At 51.8% G+C, this 23144-nt stretch overlaps 2 protein-coding genes across 2 annotated transcripts in view; one reads left to right on the plus strand and one right to left on the minus strand.

The window, feature by feature from the left end:
* The window catches only part of CDHR2 (cadherin related family member 2), a 29609-nt gene extending 22659 nt beyond the window's left edge, over nucleotides 1-6950 (plus strand). Inside the window, exons 28-31 of the mRNA XM_070792275.1 lie at nucleotides 3156-3269; nucleotides 3350-3430; nucleotides 3624-3681; nucleotides 6682-6950. Coding sequence (XP_070648376.1) covers nucleotides 3156-3269; nucleotides 3350-3430; nucleotides 3624-3681; nucleotides 6682-6816 — 388 coding nt within the window. The 3' untranslated portion in view covers nucleotides 6817-6950. The remainder of the gene's footprint in view (nucleotides 1-3155; nucleotides 3270-3349; nucleotides 3431-3623; nucleotides 3682-6681) is intronic.
* Nucleotides 6951-6982: 32 nt separating this feature from the next.
* Nucleotides 6983-18622, minus strand: GPRIN1 (G protein regulated inducer of neurite outgrowth 1). Its single transcript, XM_070793299.1, has 2 exons — nucleotides 18042-18622; nucleotides 6983-10819 (listed from the first exon to the last, which is right to left on the minus strand). Exon 2 carries the CDS (start codon nucleotides 10651-10653, stop codon nucleotides 7885-7887), a length of 2769 nt encoding a protein of 922 aa, XP_070649400.1. The 5' UTR covers nucleotides 10654-10819; nucleotides 18042-18622; the 3' UTR covers nucleotides 6983-7884.
* Nucleotides 18623-23144: the final 4522 nt, after the last annotated feature.

Consider the following 23144-nt stretch of genomic DNA (forward strand, 5'->3'; position numbering starts at 1 on the left):
GTGATGGGACTGGATGCCATGATCTTCATTCTTTGAACACTGAGTTTTAAGCCATCTTTCTTTCACTCTCCTCTTTTTACCTTCATCAAGAGGCTCTTTAGTTCCTCTTTGCTTTCTGCCATTGGGCATATCTGAAGTTGTTGATATTTCTCCCAACAATCTTGAATCCAGCTTGTGAGTCATCCAGCCTGGCGTTTCACGTGATGTACTTTGCATAATTTAAATAAGCAGGGTGACAATATACAGCCTTTGTGTACTCCTTTCCCAATTTTGAACCAGTCCGTTGTTCTAACTGTTGTTTCTTGACCTGCATATAGGTTTCTCAGGAGGCAGGTAAGCTGGTCTGGTATTCCCATCTCTTTAAGAATTTTCTACAGTTTTTTGTGATCCATAGTCAAAGGCTTTAGCCTAGTTAATGGGGAGAAATAGATGTTTTTCTGGAATTTCCTTGCTTTCTCTATGATCCAATGGATGTTGGCAATTTGGTATCTGGTTCCTCTGCCTTTTCTAAAACCAGGTTGTACATTTGGAAGTTCTTGGTTTATATGCTTTTGAAGCCCAGTTTGAAGGATTTTGAGCATTACCTTGCTAGCGCGTGAAATGAGCACAATTGTACGGTAGTTTGAACATTCTTTGCCATTGCCTTGCTTTGGGATTGGAATGAAAACTGACCTTTTCCAGTATTGTGGCCACTTGTGGCTGAGTTTTCCAAATTTGCTAACATATTGAGTGCGGTACTTGAACAGCATCATCTTTTAGGATTTGAAATACCTCAGCTGGAATTCCATCACCTCCACTAGCTTTATTCATAGTAATGCTTCCTAAGGCCCACTTGACATCACACTCCAGGATGTCTGGCTCTAGGTGAGTGGTCTCATCATCATGCTTATCCAGGTCACTGAGACCATTTTGTAGAGTTCTGTGTATTCTTGCCACCTCTTCTTAAACTCTTCTGTTTCTTTTAGGCCCTTGACATTTCTATCCTTTATTTTGCCCATCTTTGCATGAAATGTTCCCTTGGTATCTCTGATTTTCTTGAAGAGATCTCTAATCTTTCCCATTCTACTTTTTTCCTCTATTTCTTTGTGTTGTTCACTTAGGAAGACTTTCTCATCTCTCCTTGCTATTCTCTGGAACTCTGCATTCAGATGGGTATATCCTTCCTTTTCTCCTTTGCCTTTAGCTTCTCTTCTTTTCTCAGCTATTTGTTAGGCCTCCTCAGTCAACAACTTTGCCTTCTTGCATTTCTTTTTCTTGGGGATGGTTTTGGTCACTGCCTCCTATACAGTGTTACAAACCTCCATCCATAGTTCTTCAGGCACTCTGTCTACCAGATCTAATCCCTTGAATCTACTCATCACCTCCACTGTATCATCGTAAGTGATTTGACTTAGGTCATGCCTGAATGGTCTAATGGTTTTCCCTACTTTCTTCAATTTAAGCCTGAATTTTGCAATAAGGAGCCTATGATCTGAGCCACAGCTCCAGGTCTTGTTTTTGCTGACTGTAGAGAGCTTCTCCATCTTTGGCTGAAAAAACATAATCAATCTGATTCTGGTATTGACCATCTGGTGATGTCCACGTGTAGAGTCATCTCTTGGATGACTCTTGGGTTGTTGGAAAAGGGTGTTTGCTATGACCAGTGTGTTCTCTTGGCAAAACTCTGTTAGCCTTTGCCCTGATTCATTTTGTATTCCAAGGCCAAACTTGCTTGTTTCTCCAGGTATCTCTTGACTTCATACCTTTGCAATCCAGTCCCCTATGATGAAAAGGACACCCTTTTTAGTTAGTTCTAGAAGGTCTTGTAGGTCCTTATAGAACTGATCAACTTCAGCTTCTGTGGCATTAGTGGTTGTGGTATAGACTTGGATTACTGTGATGTTGAATAGTTTGCTTTGGAAACAAACCAAGATCATTCTTTTTTTTTTTTTTTTTAGATTTCATGCAAGTACTGCATTTTTGACTATGAGGACTATTACATTTCTTCTAAGGGATTCTTGCCCTTAAATATGCCCATTCCTATCCATTTTAGTTCACTGATTCCTAAAATCACTGATTCCTAAAATCAGATGTTCACTCTTGCCATCTCCTTCTTGACCACATCCATGGTCATGGACCTAACATTCCAGGTTCCTATGCAATATTGTTCTTTACAGCATTGGACTTTACTTCCACCACCAGACACATCCACAGCTGAGTGCCAGTTGTGCTTTGGCCCAGCGTCTTCATTCTTTCTGGAGCTATTTCTCCGCTCTTCCCAGGTAGCTTTCTGGACACCTACCAATCTGGTGGGGCTCATCTTCCAGTGTTATTCATATTTTGTCTTTTCATACTGTTCATGGAGTTCTCAAGGCGAGAATACTGGAGTGGTTTGCCATTCCCTTCTCCAGTGAGCCATGTTTTGTCAGAACTTTCCACCGTGACCCGTCCGCATGGGGTGGCTCTGCACAGCATGGCTCATAGTTTCACTGAGTTACACAAGGCTGTGATCCATGTGATCACTTTGGTTAGCTTTCTGTGAGGCTGTGGGACTGTAGTTCTTGCTTCTTCTGTCTGCCCTCTGATGGAAGAAGGTAAGAGGCTTGTTGTGCAAACTTCCTGATGGGAGGGACTGGCTGTGGGAAAAATTGGGTCTCCTCTGTTGGGCAGGGCCATGCTCAGTAAATCCTTAATCCAATTTTCTGCTGATGGGTGGGGTGCTCCCTTCCTGTTAGTTGTTTGGCCTGAGGCGGCCCAGTCCTGGAGTCTACAGGCTCTAAGGCAGGCTCTAAGGCAGCAAACTGCAAAAGGACTTATGCCAACATACCCCTCCTAAGATTGCTGCTGCCAATGCCTGAGGGTGACAGTGGGTTGGCAGTGGCCTGACTCGGGGACAGGGGCACTGGCACATGCTATGCGTTTAATAAATGCTGCTTCTTTCCCCCTTTCTAATGCATATGGGGGAGTAGCCATATCTGGGTGTGGTTCTAGGCTTTGCCACTGATCAGCTGTGTGGTCTTCAGCAATGATTTTCCTTCTGTGATTCTTAAGCTCTGTAAGATGGAGCTAACCTTACACCAGCCAGGTTGCTGTGAAATCACACTCTCAGGGTCTGTGCTGGGCACACAGTAGGTGAATAGGGAAAGTGATGACCTCCCATTCTGGGTTCCCCATAGCTACCAGCGGAAGCTTCGGGCTATGAAAGCTGCCAAGGAGGCCCGGAAGACAGCGGTGGGGGTGATGCCCCCAGGCTCTGCCATCCCTGGGACTAATATGTACAACACTGAGAGGTAAGTGGGGACCAAAGGGTGGGTAAGAGGCCCCATGGGGTGGTTAAGCCCATGTTTACTGGACTGGGCTTTCTCTCCAGGGCCAATCCCATGCTGAACCTCCCCGCCAAGGACCTGGGCTTTGAGTCCCATTCTTCCTCCAGCGACTTGGACCACATCAGGTGAGCAGTGCCCCTGGCAGCCAGGCTGGTTGGTGGTAATAGTCATGGTGTGGGGAAGGGTGAAGTGACAGTGATGGTGTGGTGATGGTGTGGTGATGGTGTGGTGATGGTCTTGGTGGTAGTGGAAGTTGTTGGCCACAGACAGGTTGGATTGGGCCTGCCAACCATCTGAGCTCCATTGTCTCCCCTACAGCGTCAACTCCCTGGATGACAATTCTGTGGATCTGGAAAACAGCGCGCAGGAAATCAAGGCAAGATGGGGGATGAGTTGGTACCTGGGGTTTCTGACTTAGGGTGCTTCTCTGAAGAGGTGGGGTTCAGGACAGAGCTCGAGGGACCTGCTGCTGACATGGGTGTGTCTCTGCACTCAGCCTTGGGAAATCCCATGGCTTTGGAATGGGACCCAATCCTTATTCCTCTACTCATTCACTGTGACCCTGGGTAGGTGACTTCTTCCCTCTGGTTCTCAGTTTTCTAATCTATAAATGGGGATCAGAACACCAACTATTCAAAACTGTTGTGAGGATGAAATAAGAGTGGGTATAAAAACCATCTGGCACAAAGCAAGTGCTCAGAAATCTTGTTCCTTCCCTTTATATCCTTTATATAAAAGCTGGTGGGGTGGGAAGAGGAGATCCGGAGATGAACATAATCCAACTGAAGAGCAAAGGTGGGCTCGAGTGAACAACAGTGCTGTTGTTTGTTCAGATGCTAGTTGGTTCGGTTAGATCAAGCATTTGCATAGCCTGGGCTGCTGACATGGGGAGCTCTTTAGATGTGAGTATATCAGGTCACAGCCCAGGGATTCTGATCAGCTGGGGTGGGCCTGGGAAGGAAAGCTCCCGGGATTCTAATGTGCAGGTGAGTGAGAACCTCGCAACTGGGAAAGTAGATCAGAGGGCTGGGTGGGGGATGGGGCGCCAGAACCAGGAGCAACTATCCTCTCCTTCCCACTTTGTAAACCACCACTGGAGTAGAAGCTCTAAGGCCCACTGACATTTGATAGTCTATGGCTGTGTGTGTGTGTGTGTGTGTGTGTGTGTAGGGATGGTATCCTCCCACCATTCACCTTATCCATCCTACTTTGGGTCCTACCCTCAGCCTAGACCTGCCCTCCTGGGGATCCATAGCCACCCTTCATGCTTCAAGACTTTTACCTTTAAAAAAAATATGTATTTGTTTGTTACTGGCTGTGCTGCGGCTTCCCTGATAGCTCAGTTGGTAAAGAATCCGGGCTGTGCTGGGTCTTTGCTGCTGTGTGAGGGCTTTCTCTGGTTGTGGTGCGTGGGCTTCTCATTGTCGTGGCTTCTCTTGTTGCAGAGCACAGGCTCTAGGGCAAGTGGGCTTCAGTAGTCGCAGCACACAGACTCCATAGCTGCAGTGTGCGGGTTCCAGAGCGCCGGCTCAGTAGTTGTGGCCCAGGGGCTTAGCTGCCTCGAGACATATGGGATTTTCCTGGAGCAGAGATCGAACCTGATTTCCCTGAATTGGCAGGTGGATTCTTAATCACTGGACCACCAGGGAAGCCTCATGCTTCACGACTTATTTTCCCTTGAGGATCCCTTACTTGAAAAGATTTGGTCAAACAAAGCCTCTCACAGGTGTTAAAATATCAGAATGCTGCCCAAGGACCTGGCTGTCACTCGAAGGCCTCCAAATGGGCCCCCAAGGATGAAGATGACAGATGGGGGTTCAGGCTGCCAGGCAGTGCTGGAGGCCTCTGGATGGATGGCTCATCTCTGGGTTCAAGATGGTTTGGAGCAAAAACTCCAACTTAGGTGGAGGGGAACAGTTTTGTGGGCTGGAGCTGGTGACTGGGCAGGTGGCCCCTAATGGAGGCTAAGGTTGACTCTAGTGGAGGAGAGTGGAGTCGGGAGGGGAGAGGCGTCAGAGACCCCAGCAGTGGGGCTGGACCTGTGAGTTGGGGAGGGCCAGGGAACTCCCAGGGAGTCTGGAGAGGGAGGAGGGTCAGAGCGCAGGCGTCTTCAGTCTTCAGGCCGGGAAAGAGCCAATCCTGCGAAGGCAGGGGATGGGGTTCAGTCTCCAAGATCCTGCAGCAGAAGGTGGGCCTTGAGGTCTCCAAGTGCGGAATGCAGGTGGGGCCTTTTTCCACAGTCCCCTTGGTGCCGACTCACCTAAGCCTTCCATAAATGTTTGTATGGAAGGTCTGAAAGACCTGAGGGCTCATCCAGTCTGAGTTTTTCAAGCAACCGAGGCCAGGGAGGTGTGTTGAACTGCCCAAGATTAGAAAGCTCGCAAGGTCAGGGCATCCCAGAACCCAGGTCTCCTATCTCCCAGGCCAGGCCATGTTTCCTGGGCTGCAATGTGCCAACTGTTCCCAGTGGGGGTCTGTGTGGAAGGCTCTGGGGAGCATGGCAGACTGTTTAGCTCCTCCTGGGACCCCCTCAGATGTTCCACTGCTTACCAGGGACCAGAACAACCCCAGTCTGGAAAAAGCCCTTAGTGAGCCCTAGGGAGGGTGGAGGTGGTGGTGGTGGTTGGGGCTTTTCTCCCATGAGTGTCTTCATGGTGGAGTAACTGAGCCTGGGGGCCTGGCTGGTCCACAGGAGGGATTCTTGTGAAGGTGTGAGTGTGACATGTCACATGGTGAGGGGGAAGAGGGAGGGCAGGAGACGAGTTAGTGTATGCCGTGATGGCCGGCAGGCAGGACCTGGGTGTGATGTATCCCTCTGGGATGGCAGAAGGACCTGCCAAATTCAATCAGGGGCAGCGTGGAGTTGTGGACAGGCTTTAGAGTCAGGAAGACCAGCTGTCCAAACCTTGTTCTGCCCCTTCTGGGCCAGAGAGCCTTCCAAGCCTCAGTTTCCTCATCTGTAAACTGGGGGACGTTATCCCTCCCTCAGGAGGTCCTGTGAGTACCTCAGGTCATGGATGGCTGTGCCCAGCACCCACCATGCATGCCATGAGGTACAGGTGGCAAGGACTGTGGCTGGACTGGTTCTGGCACAGGATACAGGGCTTGACATTATTCAGGACCTGGCAGAAGACCAAAATGCCACCATGTTCATGGGCAAGACAAAGGCTGGAGTAGATCCCTGAGGCCTGCCCCATCACCTGAACCCATCTGCACCACCAGTAGTCATGCCGCCTCTGGGACAGAGTCAGGAAACTGAGACCCCAGCCAAGGAACCATCTGGTTATGAGCTTGAAGGCCCATTCGTTCTCCTAAGGACTGGGGAGATCACTCCATCTTTGCCCTGGCCTGACCCCTCCCCTCCCTCTTTCCACAGAAGGAACCCCCGCATGGTCCCATGGGGCCACATCCAGAGCCCAGGAAGAATGAGCTGTCCGGGAGGAAGGTGGGCTCAGAGCAGAAGGAGGAGCTGGCCTTCACTAACCTTGGCCTGGACACCACAGATCTGTGATGGGGGCGCAGCCACCAGACCCTGGCCACAGAGCTCCACACAGGCCCCCACTCTTCTGATCCACCTCCAAAGAGGCCTTGTTACCCCCAAATTACACCTACCCTTCCCTGATCATAATAAGATAAGCTGCTCCACCCCTGTCTGCTTGTAGCCAATCACAACTGACGAGGGTTGGGGGAGTATTTTATTACCAATGTATTGTGACAGTTTGTAGCCAAAAACCGTGGCTGGAGGGTTGGGGGACAGGGGTACTGAGTGGTCACAAGGGACTTGTGGGGCTCACGGCTCTGGGGAATGAGGGACCGGAGAGGGTGGTCTTTTAGGGACTACGGTGGTTGTAGAGTGAGCTCTCCGTCGTGTCCCCAGCACCCAAGGCCAGCTGTCACCAGGCTGTGGGCCTCTGACCATGACCCTCTGGCGTTTCTGTGACTCTTGCAGCTGCGCCCACAGGGCAGTCCTTGCAGCTGCCTTTGGCCTGTCTGGGAGTTGTGGAGTGGTGTCCAGTGAGGGTGGGGATAGGGCCAGGTGAGGGGGAGACAGGAACTGGGGACAACTACCAGCATGCAAGAGATGCCCAGGCCATGGGGCCAGCCCGCCGCGTGGACACGCACTCGCATACACCCCGGGCTTGCACATCGGGGATCTCACATGCCAATCCTCACATACTTGGGGCTTTTGTACACAGTTTCTCCCGTTCTGGGGACCTGGCTGCCTCTGGAGACCACAGCGCACCTGTCTAGACATCTCAGGAGCCTGCCCTAGCTCTCAAGGCTAGGTCCCCAGAGGTCGCCTAGTGTGGCCGGGAGAGGGTGGCGCTGAGGGCTATGAGGGGACGGTGGGGTGTCGGGGCTGGGTTCGTGGGCTCCTGACCACGAGGGAGCTGGGTAGAGGGCATTCATTGGTGTGTTTAGGAGGGGAAAGGGGGCTGGAAAGACAGGATGAGAAGACCCTAGATGCTGCCCGCTCCTTGGAGGCCTGTCGCGCGTTGAGGGGATCCCTTCTAGGGGCCTGGGATCGAGAAGGGAGCCTGAGAAGGTTGGAAACCCGGGCGTACAAAAGCGGAGCCGATCACTCGGCCGTGGGCCCGGCCCGCGAGCAGCATCGCGGGCGCCGCACACTCTGCAGCAGTGCGCGGAAGAGGCCCGGCGGGCGCTTGGCGGCTCCCTCAGGGGGCGCGGTGCGGACAGAGCCCGCGCGGCCGGGGCCCGGGCGCGCAGCGGGGGGTGGCGGCGCGGGCGCCCCCTGGCGACCGTGCTCCTCGATCTGTCGCTCCAGATGCTTCTGGATGGCCATGCCCAGCACCTCCACCTCCATGGCGGCGCCGTACACCTCCCACGTCATACCCTTTTCGTCCCAGCTCACGTCGCGCACCGGCTCGACCGCCTCGGGGGGCGCCGCGGCGGCCGCCAGCGCGGAGCCCGGCCGCACCCGCACTTCGGGGAAGGCGGGCGGCGCGGCGGCCTGCGGCGTCATGGGCCCGGTGGCCACGGAGCGCGTCTCGGCGGCGCCCAGGGACACTTGCAGGCCCGCGTCCCGGCGAGAGGGCGGCCCGGGCGCGGGGCTGGGCGCGCGCGGCGCCCCCTGGAAGCTGAAGGCCGGGCCGCCCGCGCCGTCCTGCGGAGACATGGGGCTCACGGCCACCGACACGCAGGCCTGCGAGCCCGCCTGCGTGCCCGCGTCCTCGCGTGGCGGCGGGGCGCTCGCCTCCCACGACGGCACCTTGGTGAAGTTGTCGCGAGTCCGCGGCCCGGGCGGCGGCGGCGCCACCTCCTCCGGGCCGGGGCTTCTCTCGGCCCTGGCAGCCGCCGGGTCCTCCCGGACGAGGCTGGAGGCTTCGGAGCTCGGCAGTGACGCTGGCTCCACGCGGCCCCCGCCGTCTGCGGGAGGAGGAGCGGAGTCACAGGGTTTGCCATCTGCCTGCCTGGAGGAGGCCTTCTCCAGAGTCAGGCTGTCCCCCTTCCCCAGGGATGGGGGCTCCCCCTTTCTTGGAGGCACAGAGTCAGTCTTGTCCAGGGCTACAGGCGCCACCTTCCCAGAGGCAATAGAGCCTGCTGATTCTGAGGATCCAGGATCCGGCTTCTCTGGGGCCAGTGGCTTCTCATTTGGAGATTTAGCCTCTACTTTCCCTGCTGAGGAGGTGCCCTCCTGCCCAGAGGGTGTGGTTTCCGCTTTGCGCTCGGACTTGGATTCTGCTTTCCCGGAGGCCCTGGGATCCACCTTCGTGGAGTTCATAGGATTGCCCTTCTCGAGGGGCAGAGCATCCACCTTTCCCTCTGGGACAGCTTCTGCCTTTCCCGAGGATGCCCGGACTGTTTTTCCTAGGCTCGTGGGGGTCACCTTTCCTGTGGACTCGGAGTCTATGTCTCCGGGGAGAACAGCTTCTGGCTTCCCCTTGATCATAGGGTCCATTTTCCCTGAGGTGGGGGGATCAGCCTTCCCCAAGGCTGGGGGACCCACCTTTCCAGGGGCCAGGGGACCTGTCTTTTCCGAGGACAATGGGTCTGCTTTCCCCCTAGTCACTGCCTCAGCTTTTTCAGAGGAAGGAGGACCCATGGGACCAGAGGACGCAGAGTCTATCTTTCCTGATGATTCAGGATTTACTTTTCCAGGAGGTGATGTTTTTGTATTTCCCACAGAAATGGGAACCCCCTTTCTGGAGGACACTAGGTCCTCCTTTCTTGAGGATGCAGTTTCTGTCTTTCCCACTAACATCAGTTCTGCCTGCACGGGAGACAAGGGCTCTGGCTTTCCTGAGGACACAGGATCCACTTTTTCCAGAGAAACAGAACCCACTTCGGCTGAAGACACGGGGTCCATATTTTTCAAAGACGTGGGCTCCACCTGTCCAGTGGACATGGTTTTTGTCATTCCCACAGACGTGGAGCCTTGCTTTCCTGAGGAGGCGGGGTCCATCTTTCCTAGGAACTGAGGGTCCTCTTTTGTGGAGGACATAATTTCTGCATTTACCATAGATGCAGGATCTGTCATCCCCAAGTGAGTAGGATCCACCCTTCCTGATGGCCCCAGAGCCACTGTTCCAGGCATGATTTTGTCTGGTGACCCTGGAGTCAGCATTTCCAAGGACACAGGATCCGCGTTTGCTGAGAGCTCGGGATCTCTCTTTCCCAAAGCTACAAAATCTGTCTTTTCTGCAAATGCAGGCCCCACCTCTTCTGAGGACACTCGAAGGTCTTTTCCTGAATACCTGGGCTCCTCCTTTCTTGGGAATACAGGATCCACTTTGCCCAAGGATCCAGGCTCCTCCTTCCTTAGGGACACTGTATCCATCTTGTTGGAGCACTGAGGATCCACCTTTCCCAAGGATCCAGGATCCTCTTTTCCTGGGGTCACAGGATCCTTCCTTCCAGAAGCCACAGAATCCCCTTTCCCTACGATTGCAGGCTCTATCTTTCCTGTCAACATAGGATCTGCCTTCCTCAAGGACCCAGCATCTTCCTTTCCTATGGAAACAGAATCTACCTGTTTTGAAGACTTGGAATCCATATTCTCTAAGAACATCGGATTTCTGTTCTCTGAGGGTGAAGGATCAGTTTTCATTGAGGACACAGGCTCTGGCCTCCCAGAGAAGGTGGTTTCTGGTGTTCCTGAGATCAAGGCTCCTTGTGTCCCTAACGTCTCCTTGGTGGCTGCCTCTTGGGAAGGGATGTGGGTCATGGAGGGGTAGGCCACACTCCTGCCAGGGTCCTCAGAGTAGGATGCCCCTTCCCCAGCCCCAATGGGGCTGCTGTGTCTAGAGTCCATGCTTGGGCTTTGGGCAGGGGTGAGCCTTGGGTGTGTAGGGATGGCCTTTTGCTGGGAGGGGCAGCAGTCCCTCATGGCCTGGCTCCCAGCCCCCAGGCTCCCATCCTGTGGGCAGCAGAAGGCTGTGGGCTGGGGTCCTGGGGAGCTGGAGTCCTTTCGAAGCAGCTGGAGCCAGGCTGGGTCTTCAGCACTGCCCAATTGCCCTCATGACCATGCTTGGGCCCCAGGCTTCTGTCTGGTTCTGAAACAGAAAGAGCAGACTCAGACTCAGAGGAGACCCAGTGGGAGGAGCCTCTATCCAGGCCTCTTCCCTCTCACTGTTTCTAACAGCCAGGCTTTCTTATCACATTCTCCACCTTTGTCTGATCCCCTCCTGTCCATAGGGTCTGGGCTAGTAAATGAACCCAACCATACCATTTCCCTGCTTCATTGCTCCCATTGGCCCTCTGGATAAAGGCCAGGCTTCCTAAAAGGGCATTCAAGGCCCTTCACAACTTGGCCACAATCTAACTTTTCACCCTCCCTTTTCAGCCCACCCCATGCAACATGCTACCTAGAAGTTATGCTGTTCTTCTTTAGGCCATATACCAGATTTTTAAAATCTTGAATTAATTGGGATATTTTACATTAAACTTCTGTATTTCCCACTTCTGACTGATACTACCAGGATGCCTGGTCACAAATTCTGATGCCATAGGGGCCAGGTAAGTAATCTAATTGAGGGAAGCAGACTGGGTCCTAAACAGTAGGGAGTGGTCGGGACTAAGGCAAACTGGAGAGCACGTGCCCTGTCTAAAGGGGGGACCACACTCCATTAGCCAAGTACTGTCCTGGAGAAATGCATCCTGGTAGTATCAGTCAGAAGTGGGAAATACAGAATTTTAATGTAAAATATCCCAATTAATTCAAGATTTAAAAAATCTGGTATTTGGGCCAAAGTATGTCTGTGAATCACCAGTTTATATCTGTGTAGGCCCTGGGGAAATGGGAATGGTTTACGATTGAGGAAAGGGCACAGTCTGAAATGTGTGTTTTCAAAGATTGCTTAGGGGTAGTGTGGAGGCTGGAGAGGAGGGGTTGGCCAATCATTTATTCAACCTCTCATGCATCCTGCTCTTCATTCATTTACCCAGCCCTTTCTCTGTGATGGTCTAGATGAGAGACGGTACGGCAAAGGTGGTGGGGATGAAGAGTTGGCAGCTTTGAGAGGTCCGAGGGAAATTGACAGGAACCAACTGGATGTAAGAGGTGATCATGGGGGTGGTCTGCAGGATTCTGGCTAGGGTGGGGGTGTTGCTGTGCAGGACATCTGGGGAAAGGAAGAGTTGCATTTTGGACAAACTGAGTGTGTGGTACCTGGGGTACACCCAGGGAGAGGATCTGGCAGGCCACCGGATCAGCATGCAATTCAGTTTTTTCATACACTCCGCAGCCAAGGCAAGCAGAGCTCTGATTCCCCAAGACCTCTTCCTCCCGACATCTCCAAAGCCACACTGTAGTGCTCAGGCCAAGATCCCTCGACTTCTCAAACCCTCCAGCCCAACATCCGAGCAAAACATAATGGATCTACCTTCAAATAAATCCAGAATTTGGCAACTATCCTGAGCCAAACCCACACCATCTCTGACCAGAATTATTTTTGCTTTATCCTTCACTCTATTTGTTTATTCTCAACACAGCAGCCAGAGGGATCTTAGTAAAATTCAAGGCAGACCTCCTTTGCCCAGAACCATGTAGTGTCCTCATTTCATGCAATGTAAAAATGTTAGTCACTCAGCTGTGTCCAATTCTTTGCAACCTCATGGACTGTAGCCCGCCAGGCTCTTCCGTCCATGGAATTCTCCACACAAGAATACTGGAGTGGGTAGCCATTCCCTTCTCCAGGGGATCTTCCCAACCCAGGGATTGAATCTGGATCCCCCAAATTACAGCAGATTCTTTACCATTTGTGCCACCAGGGAAACTCCTCACCATAGCCCACAAGTTCCTGCATTTTCTGGCTCTGTCACAGCTCTTGGTCTTGTCTCCTACTGCTCTCCCCTGATTACTCTGCTTCAGCGACCTGTCTGCCCTGTTGGTCCCTGAACCCACTACCTTGGGGCCTTTGCACTGGCTGTCTCCTCTCTGCCTGAAATGCTTTCGCTCCCAACATCTGCATCTCCCTGAAGCTTTCCCTGACACATCCAGTATAAAGTAGCCTCCTTTCCAACACTGGCTGATGTTCTCCTTCCCCCTTGCCTTGCTCCGTTTTTCTTTCTGGTACCTGTCTTCATCCTCAAATTGCATATGCTTGTTTATTGCCCATGATGTGTCTCTCCCATGAGAATGTCCGCTCCAGGAGTGTGGGGACTTTGCCATGTTAACTGATGTAGTCTCAGGGTTGAGAACAATGACTGGCACATAGTAAGCAAGTGGTTTCCAATACATGTTTGTTAAATAAATGACTGAATGCCCTTTCTGTGACGTTGGTCCCACCATGCCACTCTTGGCTCAAAGCCCTCCTTGCTCTTTTAGGGGAAATAAATTGGTTGCAATCTTTTTGGAAGGACATTTATCAATATCAGACTAATGGTGCATGAGAACATGGCTGGTAATGAGAAGAAAACCAGGAAGTGGGTTTGTAAAATGTGGGACAAACATATGGGAAACCCTCCACCCCCCACAGCTGTTAGAATGGGTGGAGTGATGAGGAAAGATGCTCAAGGTAAGTTAAGGGAAAAAACCAGGGGACAGCATGGCTAGTGGGTTCCTGTGAGTGTAGGCAAGGAAAAGGATAGATACACATCTGTAGGTTTATTTAAAAAGAGAAAATTTCTGGAAGGAAACCCATGAAACTTTTAGCAGTGATTGCCTTTGGGAAGAGAGACCAGAGATATCTGGAGGTAGAATAAACTGTTTTATTAATGCTGCTTTGCGATACTTGAATTTTGATTATGTATGCACGTATTATTTAAAAAAAAACACACAGAAAAAATTTTTTAAAAAAACAGGGAAAAAGAAACTTTTAATGACTTCTTGTTATCTTTAGGGTCAAGTCCAACTCTTTAATGTGCTTCTGAGCCCCTGAGTATTTACTCACTTGGTGGGCTGTATCTTTCATTATGCACTCCATCCCCCACAGCATGTGTACACACACACACACTCAAAACTGCTTTGGGTTCAACCAGGGGTTCACATTCTCTCCCATCTTGGCCTCTACAACTTTCCTGCTGGGCTTTTATTAAACCTTCAGTTCCCAGTTTAAACGCCACCTCCTCCAATGACCTTCTTTGCCTACCACTTGCCTCAGGGTTCCCCTGGCCTCTTGTTCTACTCCTAACCAGACTCTTGTCATTCTGCCTATAGCCCTTTACACCTCTGGATCCCCACCTAGCCCTCAGGTGCCTGGATGGGGATTCAGCTGCTATTGTTCACCACTGGGTCCCCCAAGCTTTGGGCTTATGGGACTTAGGGGGTGAGGATTTCACCAAAATGGGGGATGGGAGGAGAAGCAGTCTTACAGAGGATGGTAGGGGACTGGGTTTTGGGGAAGTTTAAGTGGGGGGTCTGCGGGTCTTATAGGGGAGATATCCAGGAGGCTTCTGGGAGACAGGTTTGAAACACAGGAGAGGTCTGCTGGAATTCTTTAGATCTGGTTTTCATCAGCATAAAAACAGCAGGTGTATGGGGAGCTTGGGGCTTCCCAGGTGGCTCAGTGGTAAAGAATCCGGCTTCCAATGCAGGAGAAGTGGTTCGATCCCTGGGTTGGATCCCAGGGAAGATCCCCTGGAGAAGGAAACGGCAACCCCCTCCGGAATTCTTACCTGAGAAATCCCATTGTCAGAGGAGCCTGGTGGGCTATGGTCTACGGGGTTCCAAAAGAGTCAAAAATGACTTAGCGACTAGACAACAACAACAAAATAGGGAGCTTGGGCTGGAACTGGAAGGAGTTGCCAAGGGCTACAGGAGGTATGCTCTGAGTCCTCACCAACCTTTTCACCCCTGGTAGCCCAGCCTCGGGGTCCTCTCACACCGGCCCCTCCAACAGGCTCCCTCCCCCAGGTGAGGCATGGGCCAGAAGTCAGGACAGCTCCCCAACTTACCAGCTTCCTGATTTTTTACCAGCTCTATGACCTTAGGCAAGTGCCTTCTTATCACTGGGGACCCTAACAAACCTACCCCCTGCTTCCCTAGGGCTGCAGGGAGAATTAAAGAAGATGAAGGGTGTGCACGTCCCTGCTACTTTAGGGCTGGGCTGTGTACATGCAAGGCCTGTTTTTATCTACTCAGTCTGTCAGAGCCCAGCTGTGCTCCCAGGAGGGAGAAGGGGAGGGAGGGCCAGCAACACAGGTACAAACTGGCAAAACCTCGCCCTTGGACATGCCTGATTAACTTGGGAGTGCTTAAAAAATTTTTTTTAAGTTATTGATCAACATTTAAAAATTAGAAGAGTTCATGTGAAAATCAGATTTCTAGCTTCTCTTGGAAAACTAAGATTTGGCAGTCTGCATGTGCTTCCTTCATAGCATCAGTGAGCAGTGGCTGCCTCCTTAGATGGATCCAATCAGCCACCATCTTTACCCCTCCCAGTGGTGTCCTGGGCACTGAGGTTGACTGCCTGCTGCCATTGATCACTGATTTGCACCATCATTTTTCTTATAGCAGCCCCTCATGGGTGTTATCCACCTGGTCTGTAGCCACCTGAGTTCTGACTCTTGACCTAGATGCCAAGAAGGCAGGAGGTGGCCCTGCACACATGACATTCTTACAAAGCTTATTATGTGCAAATCCTGTACACCTTCTGGGCAGATGCTCTGGTCTTATTTTCCAGAGAAGGAAACTGAGGTTCGAAGAGGCAGGCATGGCCAAGCTGGCAACATGCCCCTTCCGAAAGTTCCATAAGAGGCTACCTTCTTAGTTCTCAGTCCACAATTCTCTGATGTGGAATAAGGTCCAAGTTGGGACAAACAGCCTGGCCACGTAGTTAGAAAGATGTGGGGGTCAAGCCCCAGCCTAGTCATTGACTTGTTACATGACTTTGGGTGAGTTTTTCCACACTCTGAACATCAGTTTCCCAATCTTTCAAATGGGGGAGATGCATGCATGTTAAGTCGCTTCAGTTGTGTCCGACCCTTTGAAATTCTATGGATTGTAGACTGCCAGGCTCCTCTGTCAGTGGAATTCTCCAGGCAAGAATGCTGGAGTGGGTTGCCATGCCCTTCTCCAGGGGATCTTCCTGACCCAGGAATTGAACCCGCGTCTCTTACATCTCCTGCATGGGTTCTTTACCACTAGCATCACCTGGGAAGCCACAAATAGGGAGAGGATGTAGTTATACTAGTAGAACTGGCTGAGACCTGGGTTTACGATCTGTCAGGATACCATTCCTAGCAGGCTTGCAGTTCTGCTAGGCTTTACCCAGCTCTCAAGAAAGCCTTGGTATTCTCAAGTCACTTCTCCAAAAGGCAACCCACGCCTGGGGTCTCACATTCTCGCCTCCCATCTTCCACTGGACCCAGCTCCATCACTCTCCCAGTGTGCTCAGCCCTGGGCCCACCATACTCAGGCTTGTTTTTGCATCTGGACTCCACAACAGTCTCAGGAGGGGGGCATTATCATCCCATTTCACAGATGAGGATGCTGAGGTCAGAGGCATTAAGGACTTGACCAAGAGCACACAGCTGGGAGAGGGTGGGGCTCTGATTCAAAGCCTGTTTTGTCTGAATCCAAACCCTGGTTCTTCCTACTCATACAGCCAAGATCTTGGACATTGATGCATGGCTCTTAAAACCCCTTTATGCTCTTCAGGGTCATGCCAAGGGTCCTCCCAGTCCCCTGGATCTAACAGGCAACAGCACAAGGAGGTGTCTGGGAGAGGAAGCAAGAGTGTCTTCTGTGTGAGAACCCACTTGTGGGCACACCCTTTGGGCAGATGATCCTGCACACTTCTGCCTCCCGATGGAGGTAAAAGGTTGAAATGCCCCCCAGTTGTGTGGGCTGGCTCACCCAGCGTGCAGCGGAGCACGTAGATGGCTTGTCGATATCTGCGCCAGCCTGGGGAGCCAGAGTCTGGCTCCTGCGTTTTGCTCAAGAACTTGGTGTGCACATGTGCAGTCTGTATGTGCGGAATGCCCTAAGTGTTTGTGTCTCCTGGTGGCCATTTGGACCCTGTGGGTATGCACATTCACGGCCACCTGGCCTCAGAGCCTCATTCATGGGAGAGCTGGCCGGTATGTGCACAAGCATTGTTGTGCCCTGCTCCCAGGCAGAGAAGCCCCTGTGAATGCTCACTGAGGCTGGCCAGCCTGTTATTTCCCCTTTAGGATTTCTTCCCAAATTGGAGCCAGGACTGCCAGGCACCTGCAATCACCTCTACCCATGGTGATAAGATTGACAAAGGCTTGTGGTACTTCAGCAGGTGTGTGTGTGTGTGTGTGTGTATGACAGTCTAGGTGTGCTGTACCTCACCCTCTCATCCCCTTGTCTTCTACAACCGTCAGAGCAGTAAAGCGTCCTGCCTGGGGCTGGATGGGAGAAGGAGTCTAGCAAAGGGTGATATCCAGTCTTCCTTCCAGAAACACCCTTCAGGGCAGCTGTCCATCCACTCACAGGAGGGCAAGAGTGGACATGCAGGAGTTGAGGGGTGGAGAGCAAGCTAAAAGTGTGTGATGGAGTGTATGACACACCTACTCCAGGGTCTGGGGGTACATGAGGGATACCATGATGTGCAGGTGTGAACAGGCGCAAGCAGGCCAGAGCAGGGTGGCTGCGAGTGCGTTGTGATGGGGACTACTGCTGAGATGAGTGTGTGCTATGATAGGCGATGGCTGATGTGAGTGCGTAGCAATGCCTGGGTGTGTACGCAAAGATGTACTGGGTGGGTGCACAGGTGGCCATGTGTATGAGTCTGATGGAATGATCAAGGACCATAGTGTGTGTGAACCTGTGGCCTCGAGTGGTGAGTGTGTGACAGTATACGTGGTGGACCCCCAGAGTGTGTGCCACATCGAGCGTGCGACAGCCAGTGTGCTTGATGGTGCCAATAGAGCCACTCGATCGCCGAGCTCGCTCCATGGGGAAAATGAATCAACGCGGGCGGACCCCTTCCCCGCGGTGGCGGGAAGCGCCCCCTCCCGCACCACGGTGCCAAACAAAGCGGCAGTCAGAGGCGAGGCCAGACGCGGGGGCCGGGGTCTTACACACAGGGCGGGATGGCTGGCAGGGCCCCTCGGGTGCTCGGCCAGGACTGCGGACCCGCCCCCGCCCCGCCCCAGAGAGGAACCTGGAAATGGACACCCGCCGCCCCAGTAGCGCGCGTACCTTCACCCAGGCGCACGCCAGACACACGCCGCGCGCTGTGCCCAAACCCCGCCACCCAGGCGGTTCGAGGACCCTGGACAGCGGCTCTGGGGCTGCTGCGAGCGGCAGAAAGGGGTCGACACCGCCCGTTTGGAGCGAGCAGCAGATGCAGGAGTGGCGCTTACCGGGCTCTGTCGCCGTTCAGTCTCCTCGGCGCGCTGCGCTCTGGCTCCCGCCACCGCCACCGCCGCTGCCCGAGCTGCCTCGGCTGCCTCCGGCCGGGCTGGCGGGCGGACCCGCGGACTCGGCGCAGCCGTCCCCCGCGCCAGCTCCGCGCTCCCACCCCGCGCCCCGCCCCGGGCATGCGCGCTAGCTGACTGGCGGCCTCGGAACCCGGGAGGGGGCGGTGCCGACAGGGAAGCAGGGGCCCAAAGGAGGGAGGGGCGCCCCTCGCCCGCAGCCCCTCACTGCGACCGCTAGGCTCCTGGGTTCCCCGCCCTCCTCGACCCGGTTAGCGTTTCACAGACTGGATACCGAGGGGCGGAGAGGCTGCCTATTTGCTGCGCGCCTGTTGAGGGCGGGGCACGCTGTCACTCAGATCTCACTCAATCCAGCCCCGCGAACGCCCTCTGCTTGTTTCACCGAGGAGAAAACTGGGGCCCAGAGAGGGGAGGCCAGTTGTCCAAGGATACTTGGCCTCTGAATAGAGACCCAGGTCTGCGCCATGTCCGAGCTCCCCCTGCGCGGAATTTCCCGCCTCCTCCTTGGCCGCACTTCCGGCCTTCTCCCACACCCCCACCTCGCCCCGCCCCCGTCCCCTTTGTCTCGCCGCCACCCACGCTCCGGGGGTGGAGGGACCTGCGTGGTTGCGGGAGGAGGGAGAGAGCCTTCGATTTCCCGGCTATCGTCCTCCCTAGCCAGGGTGCCTGCTCACCTAGTCTGTGCAAGCCGGGTTCTCCTCCACCCTCCAGCAAATCATTTCACCTTTCAGAGTCTCAATTTCTCCATCTGTAAGATGGGACTAACATGAATCACCTTACAGTGAGTAGTCTTGGAAGGATGAAGGAGCCTGAAGTAGGTGTTCAGAGGCTTTTAGCTGAATTTGAATTGCCAAGGACAGGAGGACTTGCTGTCCACCCCGCCTCGACGTTTCTTAGCAGAGAAATAGTCTCCTCCCCTTTGATTTCCCAGAAGGGGAAAAATAAGTCTGTAATTGCCAAAAGGTGATAAAACCCTCTTCACGTGTACTGTAAAACCACCTACTAAAAGTGGTAGCAACTAACATTAATATGCTTATTTAGGGGCAGTGTTTTTATGGTAAAGCCCTCAAGTTAAAGTAACAAGTAACTTTACCTTGTTTTCAGGTTTCATCTAATTTCCATTTCCAATCACTTATAAGCAAGTTCATGTGAATGTATTATATCCCGTTTATCAGATAAGAAAACAGATACTGATGATAGGTCACTCGTTTGTTAGTCATGAAGCTAACTCCTGAAACTTCAGGCTTCACCTTTACTTTCTATTCCTCTGACTTACCTGGTGAGCCACAAGTCACTGTGATCGTTAAAATAAAAAAAAAAATTTTTTTAATCTAGATGGCACACATACAAAAAAAAAAAAAAAAAACCAATACAAAAAAACCCCCAAAAACCTATCGGACTGACGTCTTCAGTTAGCATCCCAGGGAAACAGAAAATGGGGAGTGCTCAACCAACTTTCAGCACCACGGACAGCACCAAGGAACCGGCGTCTTTACCCCTGAAAATTGCTCATTTACCACAAAAGCATTTCGCTTCACAGTTTTCAAACTCTATTCTACACTCATGGTTTCATTTTATTTTCCCTGCAGCCCTTCAAGGTATACATCGTTGGCCCCATGATATGTGAAGACACCAAGCTTTGGGTAGGTTCACAAGACACAAGCCGTAGCAGGAACGTGGCTGTGATCTAAAAAGCACTCCCACCCCCCGGGGGGAGGGGGCAGGGCGAGCGTGGATGACAGCAGGATCAGGGCATGAGTGAGGAGGCCATAGCAGGTGAGAGGTAATGATGGCTGAACCATTGGAATGGAGACTAGGGGCCAGATTTGATAACTATTTAAGGGTAAAGTCAACAGGTCTTGGTCATGTGGTGAATGCGAGTGTGAGAGGATTCTACTGCCTCTCTGAGGGCTTACCTTGGGGAGCCAAATGGATGGAGAATCTGATGAACTCTGGGGAAAGAAGGGACTTGTGAAACAGCTACACTGAGACATCTGAGTCCAAAACTGAGCTCTGAAGTAGCCAAGGCTGGAGACAGGGCAGGGAGCTGGTGACGGAAGTCATGAGAGGTGTGTTGGGACACGAGGGGAGAGTATAGACCAAATAGGGTGAGACAAGGTACCCTAGGCCCACCCTGAGGAACACCAATATTAAAGGGAAAGGAGGCTGCAAAGAATGAGAGAGTAGTATGAGAAAACCCAGAAGAAACCCAGGAGAGTGTGATGTCTCAGAAGCCAAGGGGAGAGAACATTCTAGAAGGAGGTCAGGGTCAACTGCATCAGGAAGACAAGATACAGCCTGAGAGATATCCTCTGGACTTGAAAAAAAGACAATGGAAATTTGATGAAAGCACAGTCAGTGGAGTGGTGGGGGTGGAAGCCAGACTGGGAAGGTGGGGCAGGAACTGATGAATTAATGGAACCAAGGAAGTGGAGAGGACAAGTAGATGACTCTCTAAAGTTTGGGTTTAGAGCAAGAAAGGAGATTTGATAGTCTCTCCAGGGCATTGGAGGTATTTAAGTCCTGATTGGAGTGGGGCAGTAAAGAGGGAAAGGGAGATGCCAAGAAAGGAGATCATAATGGCTGAGTCCAGATGCTCAGTGTGGAAGGATAGGATGGGATCCAGCACCCTGGGGCAGCTCACAGAACCTGAAATGAAGCTTGAGGAAATGTGGTTTATTTGGGAAGTGCAGGGACACCAGCAGGCAAGTGGGAAGGTGACCCAGGCAGAGAAGGCATCCAATGAGAGGTGGTTATCAAGTCAGCTACCATGGTGAGTGATTGATAATCCTGCAGGAAGTCTTGAGAAATGGGGTAAATGCACATCTAGAATTCCCCTGGTCATGAGCAAGGGAGCTTGTGTATTTATATCCCAGTATCTGGCAGACCTTGGGGAAGAGCCAGCCCATGGGCTGTGTGTTAATTCCCAGGCACTTCTAACCCACAGTGCAGGTAGACAAAGTGGTTTACACAGCCTGATACAGTTCTTTGACAAAGATGCAGAAAAACATCTACTTCTGCTTTGTTGATTATTCTGAAGCCTTTGACTGTGTGGATCACAATAAACTGTGGAAAATTCTTAAAGAGATGGGAATACCAGGCCACCTTACCTGCCTCCTGAGAAACCTGTATGCAGGTCAAGAAGCAAATGTTAGAACCAGACATGGAACAATGGACTGGTTCCAAATTGGGAAAGGAATACATCAAGGCTGTATATTGTCACCCTGCTTATTTAACTTATATGAGGAGTACATCACGTGAATGGCTGGGCTGGATGAATCACTGGAATCAAGAGTGCTGGGAGAAATATCAATAATCTCAGATACCATTCTAATGGCAGAAAGTGAAAAGGAACTAAAGAGCCTCTTGAGGAGGGTGAAAGAGGAGAGTGGAAAGCTGGTTTAAAACTCAACATTCAAAAAACTACGATCATGGTATCTGGTCCCATCACTTCATGGCAAATAGATGGGGAAACAATGGAAACAGTGGCAGATTTTATTTTTTGGGGTTCCAAAATCACTGCAGAAATTGACTGCAGCCACAAAATTAAAACAAGATTGCTTCTTGGAAGGAAAACTATGACAAACCTAGATAGTGTATTAAAAAAACAGAGACATAACTTTGCTGACAAAGGTCCATATAGTCAAAGCTATGATTTTTCCAGTAGTTATGTATGGATGTGACAGTTGGACCATAAAGAAAGCTGAGTGCCAAAGAATTGATGCTTTTGAATTGTGGTGCTGGGGAAGACTCTTGAGAGTCCCTTGGACTGCAAGGAGATCAAACCAGTCAATCCTAAAGGAAATCAACCCTGAATATTCATTGGAAGGACTGATGCAGAAGCTGAAGCTACAATACTTTGGCCACCTGATGCAAAGAACCAACTCACTGGAAAAGATTCTGATGCTGGGAAAGCATCAGAAGGCAAAAGAAGGGGGCAGCAGAGGATGAGATGGTTAGATAGCATCAGCAATTCAGTGCACATGAATTTGAGCAAACTCTGGGAGATAGTGAGGGTCAGGGAAGCCTAGCAAGCTGAAGTCCATGGGGTTGCAAAGAGTCAGACACAATTTAGTGACTGAACAATAACCTGGCTGTTATAGTCTGCCTGGTGGGCACAGAGATAGTAAAATCACCAGAGGAGATGTGGACAGAGCTCCAGCCATGTCTGCTACATGGGCACAGTCTGGGCCTCTTTCCATCTGTGCCCTTTTCCACTCTCCAACAACTCTTGTTCCATGAGGACTTGTTGATAAACACATGTTTAAAAATGAAAATTTCCAGACAACAGAACAAAACACTTGCCAAAGTAGAGTGGAAGATCAAGAAGGACATGGATGTAAGCAGTGTAGATTTGGATCCCGACTTTGCCAGTTACTAGTGTGTGTGGCCTTGACTGAGATCTCTCTAGGCCTCAGCTTCATCATTTGTAATTCTTACTTCTCAGAGCTCTGAGGAGGATGAAGGGAGGAAAAAGTCCTCAAGCACCAAGCATAGTGTAACACACCTGGTGGGTGCCAGGGTATGGCAAGCTCAGAACTCTGTACCCTTATCTGACCACAGCACCTCTGTTTTCCTTGGGGATCCACCTCCTCACTCCAGTATATGTGGTGGAGTGGAATGGGCCCCACTGCCATCTTTAGGGGTGGGCAGTGACCCTGTTCTGGTCAATCAGTGTGTGGTGATTAGTTTCATGGCTGGAGGCAGAGCACAGGATCATAGCCAGGGCAACCAGTCTCCCACTTCCCTGGAGCTTTAGGGGTTGCTAAATTGATGGTGTGTCTGCCTGGAGTTACTGAGGGTCATCTTTGTCCCCACGTGGAGAGTCTGCCTGGGCCGGGATTGTGGCTTGTCTTGGGGTTCAGGTTCATCCTGTGAGAACCAACATGGTCACCCACACCCAAGTGAGTGTGTGTGTATGTGAATCTTGGGTTGGTCTGCCTCTGGGAAGCCACACACACTCGTGCACACCAGAAGATAAACAAGTGCCTGCAGTTCTTTGGCTGGCGCCCAGGCCGGGGGTGGAAT

Source organism: Bos indicus, chromosome 7 (genome assembly GCF_029378745.1).
Source record: "Bos indicus isolate NIAB-ARS_2022 breed Sahiwal x Tharparkar chromosome 7, NIAB-ARS_B.indTharparkar_mat_pri_1.0, whole genome shotgun sequence".
NCBI lineage: Eukaryota > Metazoa > Chordata > Mammalia > Artiodactyla > Bovidae > Bos > Bos indicus.

Bases quoted from the DNA above. Each gene is read 5' to 3' on its own strand.
- GPRIN1 (XM_070793299.1), bottom strand. From the start codon at position 10,653: ATGAGGGACTGCTGCCCCTCCCAGCAAAAGGCCATCCCTACACACCCA.